The 12,159-nt window shown below is 43.8% G+C and overlaps 3 protein-coding genes across 6 annotated transcripts; 2 read left to right on the forward strand and 1 right to left on the reverse strand.

The window, feature by feature from the left end:
* Positions 1-74: 74 nt before the first annotated feature.
* Positions 75-2,436, forward strand: Mps1 (Monopolar spindle 1). The gene is made up of 4 exons (XM_017247779.3): positions 75-328; positions 491-1,498; positions 1,557-2,112; positions 2,176-2,436. The coding sequence occupies exons 1-4, from the start codon at positions 144-146 to the stop codon at positions 2,311-2,313; spliced, it is 1,887 nt and encodes a 628-aa protein (XP_017103268.2). The 5' UTR covers positions 75-143; the 3' UTR covers positions 2,314-2,436.
* alt (aluminum tubes) lies at positions 2,366-10,891 on the reverse strand. 4 transcript variants are annotated; one of them, XM_017247776.3, is made up of 7 exons: positions 10,767-10,891; positions 5,294-6,628; positions 4,570-5,235; positions 4,332-4,427; positions 3,810-4,232; positions 3,632-3,754; positions 2,366-3,563 (listed from the first exon to the last, which is right to left on the reverse strand). In XM_017247776.3, exons 2-7 carry the CDS (start codon positions 6,569-6,571, stop codon positions 3,555-3,557), a joined length of 2,595 nt encoding a protein of 864 aa, XP_017103265.2. In that variant the 5' UTR covers positions 6,572-6,628; positions 10,767-10,891; the 3' UTR covers positions 2,366-3,554. The 4 variants fall into 4 exon arrangements, with proteins under 4 accessions (XP_017103265.2, XP_070137818.1, XP_070137819.1 ...); XM_070281717.1 differs by having other exon boundaries at positions 10,737-10,870; XM_070281718.1 differs by lacking the exon at positions 10,767-10,891 and adding an exon at positions 7,448-7,567.
* A 298-nt stretch (positions 10,892-11,189) lies between these two features.
* On the forward strand, positions 11,190-12,107 carry LOC108129970 (nurim homolog). Its single transcript, XM_017248292.3, has 2 exons — positions 11,190-11,603; positions 11,673-12,107. Exons 1-2 carry the CDS (start codon positions 11,277-11,279, stop codon positions 12,105-12,107), a joined length of 762 nt encoding a protein of 253 aa, XP_017103781.2. The 5' UTR covers positions 11,190-11,276.
* Positions 12,108-12,159: the final 52 nt, after the last annotated feature.

Here is a 12,159-nt window from a genome sequence, read left to right on the forward strand (position 1 = left end):
TTTTTAAAATTTATAAGCGATCGATTACGATTTTTCATCGGAGACAGGTAGCTCAAATTGCTTCCATCCCTAGTCCTGGCTTTGTTTTTTTTTTGAATGCTTGCAATTGGATTTCTTGATCTTTAGCGGGAACGAAAACAAAGATGGATTTAAATACGCCTCTGCCGCGACGCAACAAGGATTTGATGGCCGCCCTAGATTCCGACGAGGACAGCAATACGCCTTTCCGCCAAAATCGATCGGAGGCACGAGAAGCGGCAATGAAATTTAAGGATAAAGCCAGGGGGAAGGAGAACGAGCCCATTACAAATACGCCCATGGAAATGTTGTAAGGATTCCCTTTTAGGCCATGAATTCCTATACTTAAGGATCGAAAAGGTGGAACAAGGACTGCACCCAAAAACATACCTAAAGAATATGCCATTTCTTACAGTTTTCTTCTCTCAAGACCCTCAACACTCAAGATAGTTTTCTTCACTACTTTTTGCAGACCTCGTCGTGCTTCTGAGATGATGATGATGGATTCTGACAGCGAAGAGGAGGATAAGAGTAACCACAACCTCAACTGCGCGATCTTAAACGACTCCTTTGTGTTGAGCCCAACTCACGATCTTACGGGCAGTACCGGCACCATTTCCGCCTCTAGAACCTCCGCCGCCGCACCTCTAAAGCAGTCCGATTCGAATCTTTCGTTTCTCGGTCGATTCGGAAACATGGGCATCAATTGTAGTGGTCAGAAATCGCCTCCAGCGGCACCAGTAACCACAAAAGCACCGCCTCCTACGACCAAATCCATTGCGGAGAGACGTCAGCTGTTAGACACGGAGACTCCGTTGAGAAAAGGTGTTACTTCCTCCTCATCCTCCGTGACTGCAATGAAGTCACAGGCTAAGCCCGATACAGACTTTGTAACGCCACAAGTTCGAACAATAGGCTCCACGCAGGCTGGAAAGAGTCGGGCAGCCGTGACAAATGAGTTTCGCTCACAGAAGGTACTTTTCCAGACCCCGATGACTGTGAGCCGGGCTGCTCCCTTTCCTAGTGACAGTATTAATTTCTCGCTGTGCGACACCATCAGTGAAAGTCCCGACATCCCAGAGCCGAAAAAGGAAGACCCGCTAAACGGGAAGTCTAAAAAGTCTTTGGACTTCTCGGAGGTGGATAAGGAGAAACAAATAAAGGAGCAGCCCAAACTGGAGACAATCGAACCGGCCAAAGAGCTAATTTCTGTACCCTTAGTCACAGCTGATCCACAGTCCAATCCGAAACCATCAAGCACACTGAAGATTAAGAACCACGAGTATGTGATTGTCAAAAAGCTAGGATGCGGTGGCTCCAGTTCGGTTTATTTAGCCCGGCGGTCGGACTCTGGGGAAGAGTTCGCCCTTAAGGTAGTGGATCTGCAGGCTGATCCTCAAGTGGTGCAGGGCTATCTGAACGAGACTAAGCTTCTGGCCAAGCTTCAGGGCAACGCTTGCGTTGTGTCCCTCTACGATTAGTGAGTTAATATTTTTTAGATTATGGAAGTATATTACTAATTTTTTTTAAATTTCAAGTCTACTATTGCGGGAGGAGTTTAAATTGTATATGGTAATGGAGAAGGGTGACTGCGACCTCAACAAGATCCTCCAAAAGTACACAACCAACTTGCCGCTCTACAGTTTAGTGAATATTCTGTACCAGATGCTGCAGGCTGTCAATTACATTCACCAGAACGGGGTGATTCACTCGGATCTGAAGCCAGCCAACTTTCTGATGGTTAACGGAAGATTGAAGCTCATTGATTTTGGAATCGCCAGCAACATTGCGGTGGACTCGACGAGCATCATTAAGTTTTCGCAGGCCGGCACCTTCAACTACATTAGTCCCGAGGCGCTAACGGACACATCCACAGGAAACAGTCCGATGCGAAGAGGTAACCAGCCCAAGATCAAGATATCCACCAAGTCGGATGTATGGTCGCTAGGTTGCATCCTGTACCTGCTTATATACCAGAAGACGCCCTTTGGTCATATTCGAAATGTTTACGCCAAGATGAGTGCAATTGCGAGTCCGGCGACCAGCATAGAGTATCCTGCCTTACCACCCTACTATCCAGATATGCTGCTTCAAGTGAGATGGACAGAAAACCTGTTCCAATGGTCATAAAACTTACAAGTGTATCCTCCATTTCAGATGGTAAAAATATGTCTGCAGCTGAATCCCAAAAGGCGACCATCTTGCACTGAACTTCTGCAGTATCCATTCCACATGCTCATTCCCCTCCAGAACCTTCAGATCCCCGCTAGAACCGCCGCCTCCTCCAACAATTAGCCATTAAGATTAATTATTTAGTAGAGACCTCGAATAAAAAACGATGGTCGAGTGTCTTTGTCATATGTGTGTGTATGTATTTAATTCTCATTTATCGTAATTATACATCATAAATCATTATAATGCAGCTATAGCTCATTCATATTTGTGTCTCATTATGTGGTTGTTGTTGTTGATGATGGGCTTTAATTTGTTGTCTCGCCTAATTTCACTTTCTTAGTTTACAATTATGTGTGTTTTATCTTTTCATGCAACAGGTTCTCGACAATTAGTCGCTAATTAGCATTCATGCATTTAATTCGCGTTCACTTATAAATTAATTTCTCATTTAGTTTTTATATAAAAATAGTTTTCTTGTTTATATACGCTTAATTAAATGTTGCTGCTGCTGGGCTGCTCATGCATTTGGGGGTTCAATACTCTGCGCTGATTGGGGGGGGTGGGAAGGTGGAAACAATTTAAAATCTCACAAAAAAAAAAAAACAGAAAACAATTATGGAAACATACAGTACAGTACAGTACATAATAAAATTCGTCATACACATATATATATACTAATTAGTTTTTTTTTGTATATTTATGGATTTTCCTTTTGAATGATTGGGGAATAAATTCATTTGCTTAACATAAGATACATATACAATTGTTGATAGCGCGTTTTAAATGCAAGTATAACATAAATAATAACCGCATGCGTAGTAGGATAAATAATAAAAATAAGAAATTAGCAGCAGCAATGGATTTTGTTACTGTTTGTTTTTGTTTTTTTTTTCTATTTTGTGGGAGGGCTTGAGTGGAAAATGCCTGGATTTTGTTGTCAGACGACTTGGGCGTTTTCTTCGCTAGCTTATCTTCTCTTCATTTTTCTTTTTTTTATAAACATTGCACAAGTTTCGATTTTTTGTTTGTTATCATTATCTTGCCTTAGCTACGTGTATATATTTTCTTAAAGCATTCCATAGTTCTCATTCTCGTAATTGCAGATTTTTGCTACTTTAAAATGTTAAATGTTGCTGTTGTTATGGGATCAGGAGACAGGACATGCTATGCTTTACGTTCTCTTTTCAGTTTCAACGCCATCCTTTCATGTCGCATTAACTTTAAACTTAATAAATCGTTAGAATTCTTGTTGTTTTGCTGTTGCGGTTGTTATGGAAGTTAGACAAACTCTTCGAATGCTTGTCAGTTTATCGTCGTTGTTGGCTCCTTCTTCCGGTTATTAGTTTTCCGTCAGTGCGACATTAAATGTCCTGAAATGCAAACAAAAACAATTAACAATTATTTTATTAAATGGGGTGTTTATTAATTAGTTCCCTACCTGTTCCCCGTTGGAGGCATGCTGCTGCAGCTTAACAATAAGCTGCTCCTTCTCGTCAACAATACCACGCCAGTGCTCGTCCTGTTCGCGAGCACGATTCTCCAAGTCCATCAAAGTGTTGGTCTGCAAGAACGTTAAGATTACTCCCAAAATTAAAATAGAAATATAATAGACTTACAGTCTTGGTGACCAGCTGGGTGAGCTTGTCGTTGCACTCGCGCAACTGCAGGTTCTGTTTTTGCAGCTCCTTCTGCTCGGAGACTGCTGAGGGGGATTGGCTATTCGAACTACTATTATTGCTACTAATATTATTGTGGGTGCTGTTGTGGTTGCTGCTACTGCTACTGCTGTTTGATTGTGTGGACTTATGACTACTGCTGATCTGCTTCTGCAGCTTCTCCTGCTGCTGTTTAACGTGGGTGGTCAGGACCTGTTCCAGCCACTGGTCGAACGAGACCTGCAGGGCGCTACCCGACTGCGCCTTAACGGCATCTGGGTATAGGCGAAGGTAGAGATCCCGGATGCGCTGCTGCTCGTTCTTCGCCGAGCTGGCACTTCCTCCTCCACCATTCAACTGTTGCTGCAGCTCTTTGTTTTGTTGCTGCAAAGTACGAATGATAGAAATAATTAATATTTAAACAATTAACTATTATTATTTGAGGAGAAAATCAGAAAGAGCAGGCAATAATCGTGCACTTACACTAATAGATTGCGCTGTATTTGTTTTCGTATTGGCCGTTAAGGCTTCGGCATTTTGCAAAGCTTCGATCAGCTTCCAATTTTTCAAACGCACGTCCTGACGAAACACAAACACGTGGCAATTAGTAAAGGATGCAGGAAGTGAGGAAACAACAGCAAGCGAGTGTGAGTAACTAATACTACTTAATAGATTTAACAAGTCAAGCTACTTAACTACTTGGCTAAAGACATTTTCTTACATTATTCTTCTCCCTCTGCTCCTGAAGTTCCAGCTGTAGCTGCTTCTCCTTGGCCTGCAGCTGCTCAGCCCGCTGCTGGACCTCTTTCAGCTGTGACTGCAGTGCACTAGTCTGCTTCTGCTGCTGGGCCTGCGCCTCTGTCACTGATCCGAGCTGTGAGCGCAGAGCGGTGAGCTCTTGCTGCTTCTGGGCCAGGGCTTCGGTCTGGACCAGAGCCTGCTCCGACTGGGCAGCGGTCGCTTGAACAGCAGTGCTGGCCGCTTTGCTGAGCTGCTGGTTCAGGGCCTGGTTGTTGGCCTCCAGATCCACCGACTGCTGGCGCAGCTCCTTCAACTCTGCAGTGTGTACGCGCTGCAGCTCCGACTGGGCTTGGGTCAGAGTGCGCAGCTCTTGCTTCAGCTCGGTGTTCTCCTGCTCCAGCTGCTTGCGCTGCTCCAGCTCAAAGACGCTGTTGTTCTGGCGCTGTTCCAGCTCGTCGCGTTGCTGTTCCAAGGCCGCAATTTGTTGGGCTTGCTGCTGGATCACCTCGTTCTTTTGCTGAGTCTCGGCGTTAACAAAGGCTGTCATGTCAGCCAGGCACTTCTCCTTGTGAGCCAGATCCTGCTGCAGGCGCTGTAACTGTGGCAAAAGGTCCTGCGAGCTGGCCTGATTCTCTCGCAATAGGGTCTGGAATAAGATGAGGAACAATTAATCTTAGTAAGTCACTTAATCCCTGAATTCTCACCTGGAACTGCTGTCGCTCGAGCGTGAGCTTGTCATTCAGACTGGACAGCTCCTGGTTAACAGCAGCCAGTTCCTGCTCCTTGCCCTGCAACTTATCGTTGTAGGCCTGGATGCGACTGTGCATCTGAGCACGCTCCGTGTTAACCTCCTGGCGCAGCTCGCGCAGCTTGGCTTGGATGCCGATGGAGGCCTCCTGCTCCTCGGCCAGCAGCTTCTCCTTCTCCTCCAGCTGGCGCTTGAGCTTCTGGCAGATGTCGTCGGACCACTCGGCATGCGAGGCAGGCATGTCCTGCTGCTTATTCAGCAAATAGTCGATCAGTATTTGGATCTCGGAGCGATTGAGTTCCGCGCGAGAAAACACGTTGATGAGGGCGTTGACTCCGATGGTCTGGTTCTGGTACTCTGCCAGCTTGTCCAGAGCTTGGGCCAGGTCCTTGGCCGTCAGCGTTTCCTTCTGCTTTTGCTTCTGCTGTTGTTTGGTCTTGTTGTTGGCCTGGTTGTGCTGCGTCTTGGGCGATCCGTTCTGCTGCTGTTGCTGCTGCTGCTTGAGGATCTTGGGTGCAGTCGGTGGCTCGGGGTCAGCAGCAGCGGGCTTCTCCTTCTTAGCGGCGTTTCCAGCTCCGTTCTTCTTCTGCACCTGCTGCTTTGTGTTGTTATTGTCCTCCTTGCGCTCCTTTTGCTCCTGTTTCTTCAGCTCAACCACATCCTTGGGCGCCTTGGCCTCAAAGTTGTTCAAAGCGGGAGTCTCCTCCAAAGTGGCAGCCTTGACAACCACGGTTTCGTTCTTGTTGACCAGAATGCCGGCAGCTTTGTTGTTGCCGCCACCGTTGCGCTTATCCTTCTTGCCCTTCTTACCGGTGGCGGAGGGTTGGTTCTCCTTTTCAGCCACACTGCTGGGACGACGCTGTTCATTCAGGATTTCCGCATCGGGCTCGAACTCAACGTGCTGCTTGGACAGTCCGGGCTCCTCGTCTGCCACAGAACCTTGACCCTCCGACTGGCCATCAGAGTAGTCCTCGGCCTCCTCTGGCTCCGGCTCATTGTTCGCATCCCGCTGCTGCTCGCGCTGGCGCTGCTTCTTCTCGCGCTTCAGTTCCTTCTTCTTGGGCTTCTTGGCCGCCGCTCCACCTGCCGCCTTGTACAGATTGGCGTTCAGTGCCCGCTTCTCTGCCACCACCTCCTCGAATGTCTTGCGCCGGAAAATCTTGTTAATAAACAGGAATGAAAGCAGGGAGGCGGTGAACACACAACCGATGACGATCAGTATGTGGAAGTCCATATTTGCATATCCTTCCGTTTCAGCCGTGGGGTCTTGTGATCTCCTTTACGTTAGTTACTGAAATGGAACAGAATTTGGAATCAGAACCAGAAGGGACTATACTTTTTAATAATAAATCAATAAGAAAGACCTAATTGCAGGGAAAACCCCATTTTAGACCTTTATTACCGTTTAATCAAAGGGAATTTCTAATCTTACTGGAGGTATAGATGGGTGTTTGGGTCACTCCGCTAGAACCTTCGCTATCAAACACAAAATACCGACTAAACCGAACTATATGGTACTTGAAACAATGTGGTGACGTGGATCACACCAATTATAGAAAGAAAATACAGGAATTCGAAGGGAAACTCAACGAATCAATAGAAACCCGAATATGTACTAGTTTTATGGGGATACAATTTAGAAACTCGAGCTAAGGTTTGTACGTGCTTATCAGTCACCGGCCGGTGAATGGTACAAACACAGATACCCAGCCTACTGTATGACTAAGTTGTTTGTGCAGCAGTCGGTGTTGGCTTGACGTGTTATTAATAAAATCGCTTTCTCGACTGATAATTCTTGTTACTTTTTAGTTTTTTTTTTCTGTCAAGATAAGTCAATCCACTGCAAGTCGATTCAATAATCCCACAAAGGACATCCGCTGCCCTAACCGCAAAGTAAAAAAGGTCACTTTGATGAATGCAATTTTGGCTCGGGATGTGATAAGACCTCATCTTTAAATTTATGCCAGATGGAACATCCGCTGACCAGCCTTGAATGAAAGTCCAAAGATATTTTCCAACTAAAGGTGTTGATGCTTGATTATAAAAACACCAAAGAAGACACAAAATAACAAATTTTAAATAAAGCACAAAAATCAAGAAGCTGACGCACACGTATGCAAATTTTACGGCCGTTCACTGGAAAAAATAATTCCTCGACTGGTAATCTTCGAGAGACAATTCCGCGAGTCTTATTCGCTGGGCAAGATGCGAATGACAAGCCGAGAGATTCCCCGGGAAGTGGGGCTCGAAAGAATTGCGATCTCTCTTCGGCTCACCCACTCTCTGCACTGGAAAAAAAATGTTATTGATTTTTAAAACCGATCTCTTTATGAAATCAAGGTAAAATATTCCTAGAAATTAAAAGTCAAAATTTATTTTTCTATATTTGTTAATAGAAAGATTTCAGATAGTCTTCTACCTGTCTCTCCGAAGAGACCTTAATTCTTCTGGGTGCTTTCGCTCTTTCTACACTTGGGTCTCAGTCTCGGGTCTCGGTTCCTCTCCCGAGCCATCACATACAGTTAGAACTTGAAATTTCACTGCTTTCCGAGCTCAGTGGCAAAATTCACGAATTGCAAAAAATTTCAATTCAAGGTTGTTGCTCTCTGCGGCAGCGATAACTGGCAGGTCGGGTCTGCTTTTTTGGTTACTTTTTTTTTGTTTTTTTCTTCGTTTCTTTGCTGTTTTTGCTCGCGTCATGTTTCTGGCTAACAGATTCTGACTATGTCTTGTTTTTTCCCCACTCCCTATTCCAGAGAATACCAAGCCAGGTGAGACAGTGAGCTAACAATAGACTTTATTTTCTATCAAGCTTAAATAGTAGTATCAAGCATTTTTATCAATTAATTGAATTGAAAAAATGTTAAAACTTATCTGGCAGTGTAAGATCTATAACTTCTTGCGGTATTTACAACTTTGAACTGACATGTTTACACACGTTTCTAATTTTTTTGTTTGTCTATTTGCTCTTTAGAGATAGCCCTTGTATTTGTGTCTAAAAAGTTTAATTAATAATTAATTCTCATGCAAGGGGGTTTCCAATCAAACCAATCGATAGTAAGAACAGGGTGTTTAACGGCATTATTGGGTTTCGGGCGTAATGCTCCAATAAGACCAGCAGACACAAAAAAAAGAGCAAACACACTTGAAGAAAAAGAGAAACAACACAATAAAAACGCCGGTAAAGGTCATCAACCGGAAGAGCGACGCTGCGAAAACTGGCCATGCCAAGCCATATACAAGTGTATGTAAGTGTGTATTTGTGTGAAAGTCCAAATCTTTCTGCCAATTATCATTATGGCCATCTATAAATAATTGTGTATTATGGTATTACGGTCTGGCATGCAAATACAGAGGCTGGCTGTCGGCTGGCAGCTTGCCCTGATTACAACGACTGGTGGAACTGGCATCCAACTGCACAGTTGGCCTAATTTCGCATTTTCCCTCTCTGCCGCTTCCTTTGCTGGCTGCCCCAGTGTTCAATTAGCTGCTCCACACTCACTCACTGACACACACACAAACAGAGACATGCCGCCGCTGGCACTTGGAATTTCTCTTTGTCCGAGAGCCGGTCACAAATGAGAAAATGACTTTTATCGGAGATGGCATAAAAACGAATATCTTAAAAGCCCAAAAATATGAAAAAATAAAAGTGTAGTAAAAAATAATATGGTGTTTTATTTTAAGAATGAAATATAAACAACTAACAACTAAGCTACTTTTATAGATTTATGATAATGTCACATTAGGCCCTCTGGAACTTGTTATCCTTGAACTTGTATTGTACTGTTATCTCGACAGCAGCACTGATAGGGGATAGAAAATAGTATTTAGCTTGTTTATGAGAATTGCAGTGACAGCACTGATAACGGTGCAAGACCCCCATCCGCTCTCTTTCGCGCTGTCATGCTCGTCGGGAGAGCACCACAGCCATTCATTATTTCTTCTTTCAGTTATTCATAAATGCATTTCTGCGCCTGCTATTTTCAGCGACCAAGCGGTGGGCTCGAGTGTTTTAATTTTAGAAAGCTCTGCTCTCTTGTGTGTTTCTTGTAATATTTATGCAACATGCAATGTTTTATTTTCTTCCTAGGCTAAAGAGAGCGTAGCATGGGAGGGACGGAGGGGACTAGTTCGTCTTTCGTTTGTTTGCGTGGGAGCGTCAAGTTCGAATTATTTTTTTTTCTTTTTCTTTTATTAAATTTCTTGGTCCAGAGATGGAAGCTTGCCCTAAGATAGTGACTCACAATGCTGTATTTGTGTGTGCTCCTCTTCTCGGCTATAAATAAGAAAATTGAAAAGGCTGCCTGTTAATGATTATTGATTGCTGACGTCGCCGGGTGACTTTTCAACATCAATTGGCTTTCCCCCCAGAACTTTAGATACCGATAGTGACTTTATTAGTCCCAATTGGCAAAAAAAATATATAACGATGTACATATAATAAAGATACTAAATTATTAAGTCAAGAGTGGTTTATTATCTTTTCTTTGGGATCTTCACCAGAGACCTTATCGCGTGCATTTATGGGGGACTGCATGCCCCTCCCGCTTTCTCTCTTTCTCTCATCCTCCACCCTCCTCCCTCACATCACTTGGTGGCAACGTACGTGTCTTAATGTGTGTGGTGAGGTCAGCGCAGGCTGCCAACAATGTGTAAAATGTCAGAGGAGCAAAAAGAGGCAAGCGAATAGAGGCCAAGCACATCAATTATGCTTATTTCTTGTTTGATAAAATCGCAAAATGATGAGCATAGAAGGGGCTGGGCCATAGGAGGTGGCCAGACGACGGCGCCCGACTTTTTGGGAAAAATCTAATAAATCTGCAAGGCCTTTGTGTCAGCTGTCCCTTTTACTCATAATTAAGTGGCAAGTTGGGACAGTGAAAGTACACACGAATGCCGTGGCGAGATTTTCCTCGCCCTCCTCCCCTTCGGCGCTAATTGGACTTCTAATTGGCACAAAGAATAATTGCAAACCCATAAAATACCGCTTTCTTTGCTGACTTCGAGAAGACAAAAGGGCGTCTCTCTTATAAAAACAACAAAATGCAGTGCATCTCAGCAGCGCATACACACCAACACACTTGCACTAATGCCGCTCGGCCTCTCTCCATCGCTTTGTCCCTGTAATTTCCTATTAGTTTTTCAGCTATTTTTTTCTACCAACTTATAACTTGCAACGTCAACAATTTTCACAACATTTCACATTTAAATGCAGTTTTCTTTTTTGTTGGAAACGCATCCGCCATTTGCAAGCAAACTTGTGTTTGTGTGTATGCGTATGGTAGTGCGCGGGTGTGTGTGAGTAGCGTTGTCGCGTCGGCAATTTTTTCTTAGCCCTTTCGGCATCTATTTACGTTTGAACTATGGTGTTTATTAATCAAAAATTAAGATTGTACTTTTACTTAAGCCTTCCGGCTACGACTTACACTTTTAATATGTGTTTAGTTGGAAACTCGAAACATTTATAAACTACCGAACGAAGAGATGTCGAACAAATCGCAACTAGTGTTGCCAGGTGGAGTGAATTGTTGGAGATGACACTTATATATGTGTATTTTCCAACACCAAAGCAGAGGGATGGCAAGCATAACAGACTGTTCTCCCTACTTAACAGAGCATACTGGGAACAGCTACAAATATATAGTAAAAAATTTAGTTAGGAGAAAACTGATTAGGAAAATTACTTTTATGTAATATTCTAAGCATCTTTGCATTCAAAGCATCACCGGGTTAGAACCATTTATTTAGTTTCATTTTTATTTATTTTCATTTAGGGCCCAATGTGCATAAGTGGCAATATAACATTGTTAGTATATTTTTTAAATACTAACCTAGTTTTTAAGTTGTTTTACAACATTGACAGTTCTTCAAACACCATTTGTTGTTAGTTTTCCTTTTTATAAATAAATAGTTTTCTCTTGCTTTCTTTGCGGACCATGGCTTCTTTCTTCAAGGGCATAGTGCTTCTTGCCTCGCTCGCCACCTTCGTCTACTCGTTCTACGTGGTGGGCCATCTAGTGCTCTTTCTATCGTCTCCGCGTTCGATTTCCAAGGAATGGAATTGGGTTTTTAATTTACTGGACAACGAATCCCGTCTCCAGACAGCCTATGGGCCAGTAGTCTTCGATACCCTCTACTTGATCGGATTCATCTTTCAGCACAGTTTCCTTAAGTCAGCTTTCGTTAAAAATCTCCTGGCCAAATTGGGTTTGGCTGGGGCTGAGCGAACTATTTATAGTCTGACGTCATCGATTTGTTTACATGTTCGTATACCTGAAAAAAGCAATAACAACGAAACTTGTCCATGCTCATTATGCAAATGACTATTTCAGTACCTAATCCTAAACTGGGTGACAGCGCCGTCCATTGTCCTATGGCAAGTCGATGTGGAGGCAAGTGCTCCTCTTTGGTGGACCTTTGTGATCACCCACGGAGTTGCCTGGATTGTGATCTTCGGCGGTAGTTTGGTGATGGATCTGCCCGAATTACTAGGCGTTAAGCAGGCCTACTATGACCTGAAGGCTTATGGAGAACCACTTAAGTACAAATCCAGCGAATTGCGCAATTTATATGCGCATGTCAGGCATCCTTCGTTCGTGGGACTATCCCTCATCCTGTTGGCCACCAATGTAATGAGTGTGGATCGCTTCATATTGGCTGTGCTCCTTATTATTTATATGTATGTGGCCTGGTCGACGGATCACAAGGACGTGGAGTACCACAAACTGCAGCTGCAGCGCAAGAAGCTCGAATTGAAGGCCCAGTAACTTCTACATATCTTTAGTGTTAAGCTAACACGTTTTTGTGTTCGTGTGTATT

The sequence above is a fragment of the Drosophila bipectinata genome, chromosome 3R (assembly GCF_030179905.1).
Source record: "Drosophila bipectinata strain 14024-0381.07 chromosome 3R, DbipHiC1v2, whole genome shotgun sequence".
NCBI classification, from domain to species: domain Eukaryota; kingdom Metazoa; phylum Arthropoda; class Insecta; order Diptera; family Drosophilidae; genus Drosophila; species Drosophila bipectinata.